The 14704-nt window shown below is 42.3% G+C and overlaps 1 protein-coding gene across 1 annotated transcript in view; it reads right to left on the bottom strand.

The window, feature by feature from the left end:
• Nucleotides 1-14704, bottom strand: part of LOC149267635 (protein ORANGE, chloroplastic-like) — a 440170-nt gene that overhangs the window by 403434 nt on the left and 22032 nt on the right. Inside the window, exon 2 of the mRNA XM_089433757.1 lies at nt 2518-2632. Within this exon, the coding sequence (XP_089289883.1) occupies nt 2518-2632 (115 nt within the window). The remainder of the gene's footprint in view (nt 1-2517; nt 2633-14704) is intronic.

Genomic DNA, 14704 nt, shown 5'->3' with positions numbered 1-14704 from the left:
GATTTGAAGTAAGATGAGGAGGCCATTGAATCTTGTCCTTGTCAACAAATCTCAGTGATTGTTCTTCTCACTCTTGCTTGGGCTTTGTCTTCACCTCAGCTCTGATACCATGTTAATTTTAGATAACAATGGTATGTTCTATGCTTAAGAGCAATTTACTTCAATTTTTCTTATTAGCCCAATATCAATTTCCAGATTAGCAATCACATTAACATTGATAGTAAATGCAGATAGAACATAAACAATAAGCAAAAGACAAGCCAAGACAAGAGGACACAGTGTTTGGCGGATGCAAGGGAAAAAACCCCAATGTGGGGAAAACCCTTTAATCAAATCTTCTTATTATTCTTCAAATGTTCAGCAGAGAGAGAGAGTACAATATACAAAATTTACTTGCCCAAACACTGTCAAAACTGTCCAGTCAAACTACAGTGAACAAGATGCCCTAACCAGAAACTCAATGCTGGTCAAACCTGCAGAAATTCTCCTCCAATTCAGCTCAGTCAAACCTAGTCAACTCGGCCTCCAAAGATAGTCCAAAATCAGCGCAAAACAGTCTTGAAAAATCTGGTCAACGCACAGTCAACTTCTATGGTCAAAGGTTTGCAGTCAACGCTGGTCAAACTGCCCAAAAAATATCAGTTTCTATGCCAGAATATGCGTCTTGCCCAAACAAAAATTCTCCCACAAAAATCGCAGTCAAATGAAGTCAAACATTGTCCGGTCAACACTGGTCAAAGCTGGCTGCAACTCAGTCAACGCAGAGAACAGAAATATCCAATCAACTCTTCACGTGTGTGGAGAAGAACAGGTTGCATGAAATTCGTACGACCCAATCAGATGAAGAGAGAGAAAGATGTCTGATGATTAGTGACCAAATGAGGAAAATGAATCCTCTATATATACACAACGTTGACACTGAAGAGACACATCGGTTGGCCTTTATGAGCCTACATTTGACTTTTGGGCAACCTTGACAATTTGTCCATAGAAGAAATAAATTCATAATTCCATTTGTACTTGTCAGAATGAGATGATCTTTAGATCAATCCTACACCTCTCGTAAAGAGAAATCCAATTAAAATATCATCTCCATCATATGAGCTGTCCAAAGTGGAGTTTGGCCTAGTTGCCAATTTTAACAAAATGAGCAGGTGCTAGGAAGCGGGACCGTGCAACCAAAATCGGCATTTCCCTTGTAGTGTCACCCCTAAAGCTAGTAGCCAATAAAGGAGATCCCACCGAACTAAGATACATGGCTAGCCACTAAATCGGGGAGAGGATACAAGTACAGACCTAGCCCACTCTTTCCGCCGAATCCCCCCACCAATCCATGCCCAAAAGTGTCCATGATAAGTAAACAAAATCACTCAACTACACCAATGAAAAGCCATACCTTCGGGGTTGGGAGGCCCACCTTCAAACATACGATCATAACAGGTGAGCGAGGGGACCACATGGTTGGCTCAGGTGGTAGAAATAGTGGCACATAGAGCTATCTAGTGGCTACAAGGGGTTGTTGGTTGTTGGCTTAGGGCCATCTAGGAGAAAAAAAAAAATCTTATGGATACCACCCACGGATATGGGTAACAGGGACTACCCCCCTTAGCTTGCTTAGGAGATAACCAGAACGAAGTGGGCAGGGATCAGAGTGACAGCGCCTACCCTGAGCGTTATCGCATAAGGTGTACAATTTGGGCGACAACAAGTCAAACCAATCCAAGTCTCCTTACAAGCTTGGTCTCCAACCTCAGAAAAGAACTCAGTCAAATCAGATCCAAACAGCCCAAGTCAAAGAGAGACAACATTGGTCAATGCAGTCCCAAAACAGAAAAGTCAATGCAGGTATTAATTCTCTCTCTCCTTCGCACTTGTTAAGTGTGTCCTGTAATCTAAGATCATATCGAACTTGATTTGATAAGGATGTGATGTGTCAAATGAGCTCCATCATTAGGTCTATTTATATGTGGTTTGGGAGGGGCAATTTCTCTTGGTGGAGCCGACTTAAAGTTCCTTAGGCTGACTTGTCAAACTTGTAAATGTGGATTGACTTTATTAATTTGCCAATGGAAATTTTGACCAAGGCTGCCATATTCAACACTTCCATGTGAAAATCTATCACAAAATGTTCAATTGCTGATCAAACACCATGCACCCCAAATCTCATGAAGCACCCCAAACATGGTGTAAACACTTTCAAAATAACCCCGAGAACTAACATTATACACAATATCCACTTCAAAAAATGTTTCAAACCATCACAATGCCTCTATAAATAATGAATTTCTTGTTCTTTAATATGATGTATGAAATATAAAATGCAGCTTGATTACCACTTGATTTCAGAACAGAACATCCATATTTGCTCCAGAGAAGTTATCCAATGCATTAGAGGAAAGGAAGCATAACTTCCAAATGTTGACACACTTTTTTCATCTAGATAAGTTTGGGTGAAACACTCCTTCTATAGTCATTAACATAAAGACATTAAAGTGATTCATATCATAAAAAGATTACCTCTTCCATATGAAGGAAAATTTTGTTACGGCGACTTCTAATATTATCTTGAATCTCTTGCAATTGCATTTTTGCAAAGTCTCGTACTGTTTCAGGTCCCTCTATAATACAAAAACTGCAATCAGCCAAAGAATGTTGCATTATAATTTCGATGGTTATGTGATATGACCTCATTAAAGTAAATATTAAAAAAAAAAAATGCTATAGGCAAACATGTCCTTATATATAGTTGTAAAACCTGGAAAATAAATAATAAAAGACAATCTCAAACAAACATATAAATTGATGTAAATTATCATTTAACTTGTCACAGCAACAGTATCTTATAAAGGTCAAGAATGTCTTCGTAAGCCAATATCCTGCATATTGCTTTCTCTATTTCCCTTCCTTTTTTGTTAGTAGCAAATTGCATACACAGCCCACTGACATATTTATTATTATGTGATATAACCCAAACCTCTTCTTCAGGTGGAGAGCAAAATAACACAGGATCAGTCACTCATTTGCTCCTGTTACTTCAGAATTGGTGTTTGCCAACACCAAGGGGGTATCCCTAGTCCAATCAAATTTGAAAAAAATAAATCAGCAAGCCAAAATAACTCGAATCTGACTTGATACTCTGTTGGTGGATAACCAAATGGCCAAAATTCTGCAATAAATTTCATATTTCAACTTAGTAAGACTATGGATCAACAAAAATAGATTGCAGATTGCAAATTCTATGCCCTACAAATGGCAGATTTCCTCTCTTATAATATCAAACAAAGATATCACCTTAATACAATGATTGATCCTATCAATTCAGTGCCTTTTTCATTGGGTATAGAGTTAGGAAAAGAAGAAAATAAATGAAGTGAAGACTCAAATCTCATTGATTCGGAAAAGCAACATAAAATTCCAAGTTGAAACAGGTAAAAGCAATCAGAAGATCAAAATTTTACAAATATAATCACGTTATTCCATTGTTAAAAGCTGTTGATCTCCATTATTTTGAATAAAGATACCACCACAATATTTAGTTGAAAATGCAGGGGAACTACATTTACTTTCTACAAGCCAATAGGGGTTACAAACACACTCTGAACAACCAGATCAAATTGCTATTGGAGAATTCCTCTGTGCAGTAGCTGATAGATTTCAATGATAACATATGAACATATGTTTCTTGGAGAGACTGGGAATGGAGATTTGGGAAGCCACTTCAGCAATATGATATCAAGAAACTTTACTCTCTTCTGCATCAAAAGCACACTCTAATTTCTTGTATTGAATGCTAGGTGGACATCTTATGACCTTGTGGTTAGGTGGATCCAGCAGTTGCAGTGTTTGGCTACTCTGACTTAGCTACAAGCTCTGAGATTTTGTGTGAGAAGTTGTTTACCAAGGGTTGCCATCCAAAGCCCGCCTTGCCAAAAGCAAGTTGACAGATGACCTACACCTCTGTTGCAACCACTCAGGGATCTTGAAGCACATTTTATGGGAGTTCAAGATCAGCAGTCACCGCAACTTCAAGGACAACTTCATTGGCATGCAGCTATTTTTGAAAATTTATGTTCTTTGGTATTGTCTCAATTCATGAGCATTGTTGGGTAATTTAATTGACTGTTAAATTACTTGCATTTATATGTCAATCCGGGTATGTGAGTACACTACACTGTCTGTGCTAGGAGATTAGATTTCAATATTTATGCATAACTGAAATGAAATATAACTATCAAATTGAAAGCACGACTATTCTAAAAACATGAAATTGAAAACTATTATAGAAAGCAGTGAAAAACAATGATCTGTTGACAAAATTTCAAGTGCAAGAGCATGCAAAGATTACTAATGTGCATATTCTATCAAGAACCAACCATATCTATCAAAATGATGACTAGAACAAGAATGAAAATGAAAGCAAATACTTCAAGGAAAGTGTTTTTGGATTTTAAAGTTTATATTGAGCACTCAACCTGTAACAGACAGAAAACAAGTAAGCAAACTATATTGAAAGCAGAGAATTCAAATATCTAAAGAGATTGAAAACTAAATCGAAGAAATAACTGAAACGAATTAAATTAAAATGACAACTATACTATCTCACAACTCCACAGGGGGCCCTCCTGGTGAGTGTGAGGAATTATGAACTCAGATCACTTGATTTAAATCACCAATTTCATTCAGAGTTGCGCCATATCAGAGATTACATTCACTAAAAAAAACAGAGTTCTTCTTCTTCAAATAGCAGCAACAATTACAAGTTAATATTCATCATTGACATCTAATCTCTCCTCTCATCAAAGAGACTGCAATTTATAGAGTTTTGAGGCAATTAACAAACTCAAAATTTTCTTGCTTGAGTTTTGGTCATGAGATCAGTTTTGAAAATAAAATCCAATCTTATTTGATGGATCCTTGGATCAAAGATCTGCCCAGATATGATAAGAATGATCTCCTTGCCACGAATTTACTAAAGAACAGCTCGTTCCAATCTTTTTGGTGATTGTGCATTGAATGGTGAATTGGAAAACCGTTTATCCACATAATCTACAAAATACGGCTCCAAAGAACCTGGAAAATCTCCCAAATGATAACGAATTTGAGGAAATCGCTCATAAAGAACATAATTGGGCCCGTGCTGAAAAAAACCCATGTTTTCGTTTTCCGAAATTCGTTTTCATTTGCTCAAAAAACGCGTTTGAAGTTGACTGGTCAAAAATGCTGCGTATTTCCTTTGATTTCTTGCTGGAGGTTCACACGTGTGAGCTGGGTGGACTTTGACCAACATAAATCCATATTGGAGCTTCTAGAAACCAAGTCCAAGTGTCAATTTTCCTTCTAGAGTGGTGCTACTACCTCAACCATGGAGATAGCTACGGAAACTTGACTAAACTGCAGAAACTTGAATTGGCCAAACTATCATTAGTAAACCATGCATAATTCTTCTTAATCTATTAAAAATAAAGGAAAACGATGTTAATTAACCAATTAGACATATAGAGGCACATCATGAAGAATTATGGTAAAAATGGTGGCAAGTAAGTGAAATGGTGCAATGGATAGTTGGGAGTAATGGCTTAATGAATGACAAAGACAATTGAGGATGATGACAAATCTGTGGCCCTGTTAGTTTTTGTAGCATTCGATGTGTTCTAGCCACGATATTTGGTTGAGAGACTAGAATACATGTATTCTCCAATACCCAGAAATCGTTTCTGGAAATTCCACCTAGAGACGACTTAATTAGACTTATTAGTTAGTTTTTAATATTTCCTAAGTCTAACTAGGAAATATGATTAATTAATCATAATTAATTAAGTCATGGTGAAAATGTTGAGTACATGGATCGATTTCTACTTAATCCTAGCCATCAACTAAGATTCAATCGAGGTCGTTGAAGTCCCGACGGAGGATTATAAGAAGAAGCCGATGGGGCTTGGAGAAGACACACCAAATCAGTTGAGCATTCGATTTTGCTAGGAAATCAATCTCCAGAGTAGCAGCGTTTAGTCGCCGGAGGTGATTCAGTGAGATCGAAGCAGTGAGAGAGGGGCAGAGATAGTGAGGTCGGAGGAAGCTTTTCTAGTTCCGGCGAGTACATTGCAAAGAGGCAGTGATTGCCACAAAGAGGTAATGCAGAGGTAGCGCAAAGCCCTCTAGAGGAGATTTCCGTTTCGCTGGGGAGAAGTCGAGACTCAGTGCCAAAAGCTGGATAGAGGTTCCAGAGGCCAGGAGAATCAGTTTCCCAGACAGCAGCTAACGAGACAGTGAGAGGTGATGCAGTTCCGAGCTAGAGGGACATAGTAACTACGTAGGTTGATGCAGAGACTGCGCAGAGGTAGCAAGGAACGACTGAGTTTCGAGCTGAAGTCGATGTCGGATCGCTTGTGGAGTGAGGAATTTTCCTCACTAGTTATTTTTGTTGGTTTTCCTCTGTTTGGATAGCCAGTGTGGACATCCATTGTTTGTACTCAAACTTTCACTACTGCATAATATTAAAACCCTCAACTATTGCACCGGTTTTCTTGAGTTGGGTTTTTTCGGAGACTTAGTCCAAAAATAACGGTGTATTTTATGTGTGTGCATCTATTTCTTCCAATGTTTTTATTGCTTCTGTAGTATTTGTTTTGTGAAGTTGCAGTGTATTTGTTTCAATATTTGTCGTAGCACACAGCAAATAATTTGTTTAAATTAACAAATAGAAGAAATAACATCAGTTGTTGTAATAGAATTCGGGGTTAGCCGACTTTTCACATGATACCAGAGCACAAATTGTAAGCCAGAGAGCTTAGTGGTAGGAGGGAAGAGGAATTTCGTAGCTCTGTGTAAGTAGCAGTTCGAAACCCTCAAAGGCAGCACAGTTTCTTGGCCAGGAGGGTCAATTTCTTGAGGAAAAATCGATTTCTCTAAGAGAGCAATAGAGAAATCGGATTTCTCCAATTCGAGGATTAACACAGGCAGAGAGAGCAACCAGGATTTTCCTTGCAAAGTAGATCTCTAGTTGGACACAGTAGTTTTGCAGCATCTTGCTAGACCAGAGCTAGCAGCGGGTGGAAGAAGAGCACACAGCAGAGGGAAAATTTCTCTCAGGGGATCTCGAGTTTTAGAGATCTAATTTTTTCCAGTTACAGATTGGCAATATGTTGATTTTTTGGGTAGCATCGGATGTGCTCTAGCTCCGAAATTTTGTGGAGGGGCTAGAACACGAGATCTCCAAGACCCATAAATCGTTTGGTGAAATTCCAGCCGGATTGTATTTTATTAAAATATATATTTTTAATGGGGCAGTGCAGTTGTAACCGGGGCTAGCCAGTTTTGCTGCCGGATCAGCGAGAATCTGCCAGGTGAAGTGAGGTAAAACTCACTCAAGTTTTCCGCCATTGTATTTCTCTGTCACTGGTTTGTCGGGAGGGCAACCAGCGTTTGTATTCAGAACTACTGCTTAATAATAGAAAACCCTCAAAGCTGTTGCACCGGTTTTCCCGCATGAGGTTTTTCCAAGGACGTTTAGTCCAAAAATAAGTGTGTCCTTTGTGTGATTGTCTCATTTATTTTTTAATACTTGATCTATGTAATGGTGTAGGCTGTAGTGTATTTGCATTAATATTTTCTGAAAATAACTTGTTAAACTGAAGAACACAAGTAGGTAATGCAAATCAGTTTACTGTAGTAGGATTTCTGGTTTGTTAGATTCAGAAATTTTCACATGGTATCAGAGCGATTGTAGATCAAGGAGGACTGAAGCCATCAGCGAAAGGACAGAGGAAAATCTGTGCGTGAAGACAATTGTCCCGAGAGACAGCGTAGTTTCAGGCCAAGAGAGCAAAGGAAGGGTGACGCAGTCACCAAGGGAGGCTCACGCAGAGTCTGCGACAGCCTGATTGGCTGACGTTGTTGCTGCAGAGGGCAGCGCAGTGGTTACTAGGCCAGCGCGGAGACCGTTGAGTCTTGTTTCTCCAATTGTCGTGGCTAGAGGTGTAGCACAAATTTTATCTAGAGTTGCTGGTGGGGTGTTGATTTTGTTGGTGCAGAACAGTACCTAGTGGGGCAGAAGCAAAGTAGAGGGAATCAGTTCCTCAGAAGATTTCTTGCCAAGAAATCTAGATCCGGTGCTGAGCAGCAGCAAAGAGATATCAGAGAGGGATGGTTTGACAATGGTTGGCAGCAAGATTTCCGTGAAGGAAATCAAAATTCAGAGGGAGCTTGTTCCTTAGAGGATTTCCAGCGCCAAAGAAATCCAGATCCGAGTTTTGTTGGAGCAGCAACAAAAGAGGGAGAGGAGAACCAGTTCGACATTCATTTGAGCAGAGATGGTCGTTAACGGACTGAGGGATTAGGACAGGTTGGATGGAGCATCCAACTTCGTCATCTGGAAGGCCAGAGTCCTAGCAGTTTTGTATAAAAATCACATCAAGGATTGTGCCTTGAGAACAGTTGTTGTTCCGGTTGATGCTAATCCTCTCAAGAAGTACGAGGAGGCTCAGGCAAAAGCAAAGTGCATGATCTTGGACGAAGTCAAAGATCATGTGATCCCACATATTGCTGAGAAGGACACAACAAGGGAAATGTGCGAGGCCTTGACCACATTGTACGAGAGAACTTTCGTTTAGCGAAAAATGTTGCTTGAGAGTCAGCTAAGACAGTTTCAGATGCAGAAGGGAGAAGAAATCGATCCCTTCCTTCTCAGGTTGCAAACAATCCGTGACTAGCTAACTTCCGTAGGGGCTACACCAGATCCTCAATTCATAGTTAGGACTACCCTAAATGCAGTCAGTGAAGATTGGGAAACCTTTGTCCAAAGCATCTTGGGCAGAGCTTCTCGTCCGAGTTGGGAGGAGATGTGGCAGCTCTTCAACAGGGAGAGATCAGACGGTTGACCAAGGCGGGAAGCAGCAACAAAGGGATCAGAGTCAAGAAGAAGGAAGAGGAGGATGTGGCTCTCACATCAACAGGACAGCAAGGGCAGCTAAAGAGAAAGAAAAAGGACATATCAAAAGTCAGATGCTTCAAATGTGGAGAAATGGATCATTTCACCACACAGTGCCCTCGGAAAAAGGGCAAAGAAGAGAAGTCTGACTCAAAGGCTGCTCCAATGCAAGCTGACAAGGAGGACGATGAGGATTGCGCCATGAGTGCTCATGCACCTTTAGAGAAGAGGTGGGGCGATATTGAGCTATAGTCGGGAGGACTACATGAAAAAGGGGCAGGATCCTTGAGGTGCCCAAACTCTTGGATCACATACGGCTACGGGAGCCCTTAATGACAGTAGCAAAATGACGAGAGTTAGTTGGTGTGAGGGATGATGGAGCGACAGTGGCAGAGCTAGAGTGCCAAAGTCTGAAGCAGCGTAGTGGAGTGTTGCAGCAGTGCGGGAGGCACAGAGCAGATACAACAGCAACGCAGTAGCATCAGAGGGTCAGCACAGATTAGCAGCAGAGGTAGCTTCAGCGTCAAGAGGCATCCAGACTGACCAGCATGTCAGCTTTTGGGTGGCTTTTCAGTTGCTTACTTCTCAGCAACTAAGTTGCAGTGCAGCAGTTAGCAGTGGCAGTGCTATGGGCAGCATGATGCAGCATATTGAGAGGGAGTTGCAGTACAAATGCAGCAGTGACAGTGACAGTGACAGTGTTATTGGCAGCACTACAGATTGCAGCAGCACAGTGGATGAAGGGCAGCAGGCCAAGCATCAGCAGCGCAGAGGACCGATGTCGTGGATCAGTGTGATACTTCTGCTGGGAAGTATTGCTAGAGCACATTCCTCGCTAAGAGGGAGTGTTGATTTTTTGGGTAGCATCGGATGTGCTCTAGCTCCGAAATTTTGTGGAGGGGCTAGAACACATGAGATCTCCAAGACCCAGAAATCGTTGGGTGAAACCCACCAGGATTGTATTTTATTAAAATAATTAATATTTTTAATGGGGTTCCTAAGTCTAAACTTAGGAAAATTAAAATATTAATGGGTATTAATAAAAATATGGGTGAGAAGCTTCTAAGAGACGAGGATCAAGTCTAATTTAATCTTAGTCGTTGATTAGAGATTAGATCACGACCGTTGATTTCTCAACAGGAAAAGTATAAAGGAAGGCTTGGGGTTAGTTGGAGAACACACATAGAGAGATTGAGGAAATCGATTTTCTGAGGTGAGAAGTTCTCAGGAGGAAAATCGATTGGGGAGATCTTGCAACTGAAGGGCAGGGATTGTTCGAGAATACTGACAGAGAGGTGGAGAGAAGTTTGTGGAGGCAGCGCAATAGCCAGGAGGAGCTGACGTTGGGCCAGTCTGGGCCCACGTAGCCTTGACGCAGAGCCAAAAGGGCCAGCGCAGAGGAGAAAGCTCCCTTCCACGCAGAAAGTCGAAACTGCCAGGGAATTGCCAGAACAGCGAGGAAAGCTGACGCAGTGGGTAGAAGCGCTAACGCAGAGCCTCAGAGAGCTCCACGCAGGCCCATGCAATTACTGCGAAGGGGCAGCACAATTGTAGCCAAGGCTAGCCAGGCTTGCTACCGGAATCTACTGGGTGAAGTGAGGTAAAACTCACTTAGGTTTTCCGCCATTGTATTTCTCTATCACTGGTTTGCAAGGAGGGCAACCAGCATTTGTATTCAAAACTACTGCTTAATAATAGAAACCCTTAGAGCTACTGCACCGGTTTTCCCGCTTTGGAGTTTTTCGGGGACGTTTAGTCCAAAAATAAGTGTGTCCTTTGTGTGATTATCTCATTTATTTTTCAATACTTGATTTGTATATTGGTGTAGGCTGCAGTCTATTTGCATTAATATTTTCTGAATATTTCTAAAAATAACTTGTTAAACTAAAGAACACAAGTAGGTAATGCAAATCAGTTTATTGTAGTAGAATTTCTGGTTTGTTAGATTCAGAAATTTTCACACAGTAGTTGTGAGCAGATCTTCTCACTCCAGAAAGGAGTGCAAGTAACAGATCCAACAGCCGAGCAGTGGGAAAGAGGGAGATTTTCAAGTTTATTTTCCTAACTTTTGAGTTTCACGGATTTTGCAACTTTGTGTTGATTTGTGATAGCATCGGATGTGCTCTAGCCATGAAAATTGGTGGAGAGACTAAGGCACATAAGATCTCCAAGACCCAGAAATGGTTTGGGGAAATTCCACCCGGTTGGAGAGATATTAAAATAATTAATATTTTTAATGGAGTTCCTAAGTCTAAACTTAGGAAAATTAAAATATTAATGGGTATTAATATAAAACTGAGTGAGAATGTTCTAAATGACATGGATCAAGCCAAATCTAATCTTAGTCATTGATTAGAGACTTAATCTCGATCATTGAAGACTCAACAAGAAAAGTATAAGAGGAGGCTTGAGGGTCAGTTGGAGATACACCAATATTGATCAGTTAGTTCGATTTTCTGGAGCAAGGCTTGCTTAGACAATTCAAACTAGTGATATGTTGCAGCGAGGGGCAGTGAGTACATAGCAGAGACGCATACATAGTGCCATAGCGTCAGCGCAATGACCGAAGAGGTTGACGCAGAGGCAACTAGAGCTACGCAGAGGCAGTTGGGGACTACGCAAAGGTTGAGGGGCTTGCGTGGGTGATGTAGAGAGCTAGAAAGCTGACGCAGAGGCTTCAGGAGTTGAGTTGAAGCTAGCAGGGCTGACGTAGAGCCAAGAGGAAGCGTTGGCAGGATTTTCATGGGGCAGACTAGCTGAATATCTGTCTCCGAGAAGAGGTATTACTGTCGTGTAACAATCTCTGTTGGGTGAGCCATTTCTGGTACCCTAGTTTTACTCAAGAATCTGCATAATAATAAAACCCTCAGAACTGTTGCACCGGTTTTCCTGCATTGGGTTTTTCCGGGGACGATTGTCCAAAAATAACGGTGTCCCTTGTGTGTTTGTCTCAGTATTTTAGTTGTTGATCTGTATATGAGTTAAGGCTACATTTGTGTTTATTTTCGGTGTTTATATTTATAAATAACTTGTTAGTAGAATAAACAAGTCGAAGAAATAAACCAGATAATGCAGTAGGGATTTCTAACGTGTCAGACTTAGAAATTTCAACATGGTATCAGAGCGTTGCAGATCACAGGAGGACTGAAGGCATTAGCGATATCGGAAATTTGCAGCAGTAGCAGTTGTCCCGAGAGACAGCGCTGCTCCTAAGCAGAAGGCAGTCAAGAAGAAGTGACGCAGAGGACCTGCGTCATCATTTCGCGCCAAAGGAGGGCCAACGTAGAGGCAGAGAGAGGCAGAAGAGATTCATGAAGAGCCACATCAACCTACTCAACCAGGTAGGATTGGAGCAGTTGGCCAGAGGAGCAATTCAGCCTTTGCCAGGATTGTGCAGCGCTGGAAGGCTCAGTTTCCGGGGCCTAGGGAGTTGTGGGCAGATTGTGGTTGGGAAGCTGGTGGGGTGTTGGTTCTGTCGAAGCAGAACAGTACCTAACGGGATAGAACCAAGGTAGAGGGAATTGCTGCCTTGATGGATTTCTAGCCAAGAAATCCAGATCCGAGTTGCAGTTGCAAGGAGGATTGGAGAGGAGCGGTTTGACATTTGGCGGGAAGATTTCTAGCAGGGAAATCAGTACTTAGAGGGAGATTTCAAGGAGGGAAGTCGAAACTCAGAGGGAGTCCAGAAGAAGAGCAGAGATGGCAGTGAACGGACTAAGGGATCAGAACAAGTTGGACGGGGCTTCCAACTTTGTCATCTGGAAGGTCAGGATCCTGGCAGTCCTGGATCGACGCCGCATCAAGGGCTTTGCCTTGAGAACTGTGGCTATCCCAGTCGACCCAGCTGACAATGAGAAATATGAGGATGCAATGGCGAGGGAAAAGTGCATCATCCTTTACGGGGTCAAGGATCATGTCGTACCACATATTGCTGAAAAGAACACAGTAAAGGAGATGTGGGATACTTTGACGACCTTGTATCAGGGCACTTCCGTGCAACGGAAGATGCTATTGGAGAATCAGCTGTGGTCGTATCAGATGCAGAAGGGGGAGCAGATAGATCTATTCCTCCTCAGATTGCAAGAGATTCGTGACCAACTTACTTCCATAGGGTCTACACCGGATCCGGAGTTCATGGTGAGGACCGCCCTGAATGCAGTCTCCGAGGAGTGGGAGACATTTGTCCAAGGCATTTTGGGTAGAGCTATTCTTCCAGGATGGGAAGAGATGTGGGCAGCTCTTCGCCAAGAAGAGATCAAACGGTTGACCAAGGTGGGGAGTAGTGGCAAAGGAGGTCGAATCAAGAAAGAGGAGGAGGAGGATGCGGCTCTAGCATCTGCGGGACAGCAAGGGAAGAGGAAGAAGAAGGATATCTCCAAGGTGAAGTGCTTCCATTGTGGGGAGTTGGGACATTATGCATCCCAATGTCCCAGGAAGAAGAACAAGGGAGAGGCTTCCGACTCCAAGGCAGCTCTAGCTAAGGCGGAGAAAGAAGTCGAGACTAACGACGACTGTGCCATGAGTGCTCATGCACCTCTAGAGAAGAGGTGGGGATACATTGAGTTGTAATCAGGAGGACTACATACTAGGGGCAGGATCCTTGAGGTGCCCAAACTCATATCCGGCTATGGGAGCCCTTAACGACAGTAGCAAGATGACAGAGGTCAGGTGGAGCAATGTGTAGTGGAGCAGCAAGGCAATGCTTGAGTGCAGGAATCTGAGGCAGCGCAGTGGAGGTTGCAACAGTGCGAGAGGCACAGAGGTGTATGCAGCAGCGCAGTGGCAGCAGAGGGAGCATAGGATAGCAACAGAGGCAGCTTCAGTTCCATGAGGCATCCAGACTAACCAGGATGTCAGTATTTGGGTAGATCAGTTACTTCTCGGTAACTGAGTTGCAGTGCAGCAGTTAGCAATGGCAATGCTAGGGGCAGCATGGGCAACATATTGAGAGGGAGTTGCAGTACAGATGTAGCAGTGGCAGTGGCAGTGTCATGGGCAACAGTACAGGAAGCAGCAGTGCAAATGATGTGAGGCAGCAGGCTAAGCATCAGCACAGGTACCAGTGCAGAAGGATCAGTGTGATGTTCAGTAGTGGAGCATTACTAGAGCACATTCCTCGCTAAGAGGGAGTGTTAATTTGTGATAGCATCGGATGTGCTCTAGCCATGAAAATTGGTGGAGGCTAACGCACATAAGATCTCCAAGACCTAGAAATGGTTCGGGGAAATTCCACCCTGTTGGAGAGATATTAAAATAATTAATATTTTTAACAGGGTTCTTAAGTCTAAACTTAGGAAAATTAAAATATTAATGGGTATTAATATAAAACTGGGTGAGAATGTTCTAAATGACATGGATCAAGCCAAATCTAATCTTAGTCGTTGATTAGAGACTTAATCTCGACCGTTGAAGACTCAACAGGAAAAGTATAAGAGGAGGCTTGAGGGTCAGTTGGAGATACACCAAGATTGATTAGTCAGTTTGATTTTCTAGAGCGGGGCTTGCTGAGAAAATTCGAACTAGTGATCTGTTGCAGCGAGGGGCAGTGAGTACATAGCAGAGAGGCAGAGATAGTGCCAGAGGGTCAGCGCAGTGACTGAAGAGGCTGACGTAGATGCAGCAGAAACTACGCAGAGGTAGTTGGGGACTGCGTAGAGGCTGAGGGCCTACGTGCATGATGCAAAGGGCCAAAGAGCTAACGCAGAGAGCTAGAAAGCTAACACAGAGGCTTCAAGCGCTGAGTTGAAGCTAGCAGGGCTGACTTAGAGCCAAGAGGAA

This window comes from Pinus tabuliformis, chromosome 6 (genome assembly GCF_031772625.1).
Source record: "Pinus tabuliformis cultivar Carrire ecotype Pingquan chromosome 6, CPIR1, whole genome shotgun sequence".
Classification (NCBI taxonomy): Eukaryota; Viridiplantae; Streptophyta; class Pinopsida; order Pinales; family Pinaceae; genus Pinus; species Pinus tabuliformis.
Note: the sequence above shows the minus strand (reverse complement) of the source record. Positions and strands in the feature narration are given on the sequence as shown.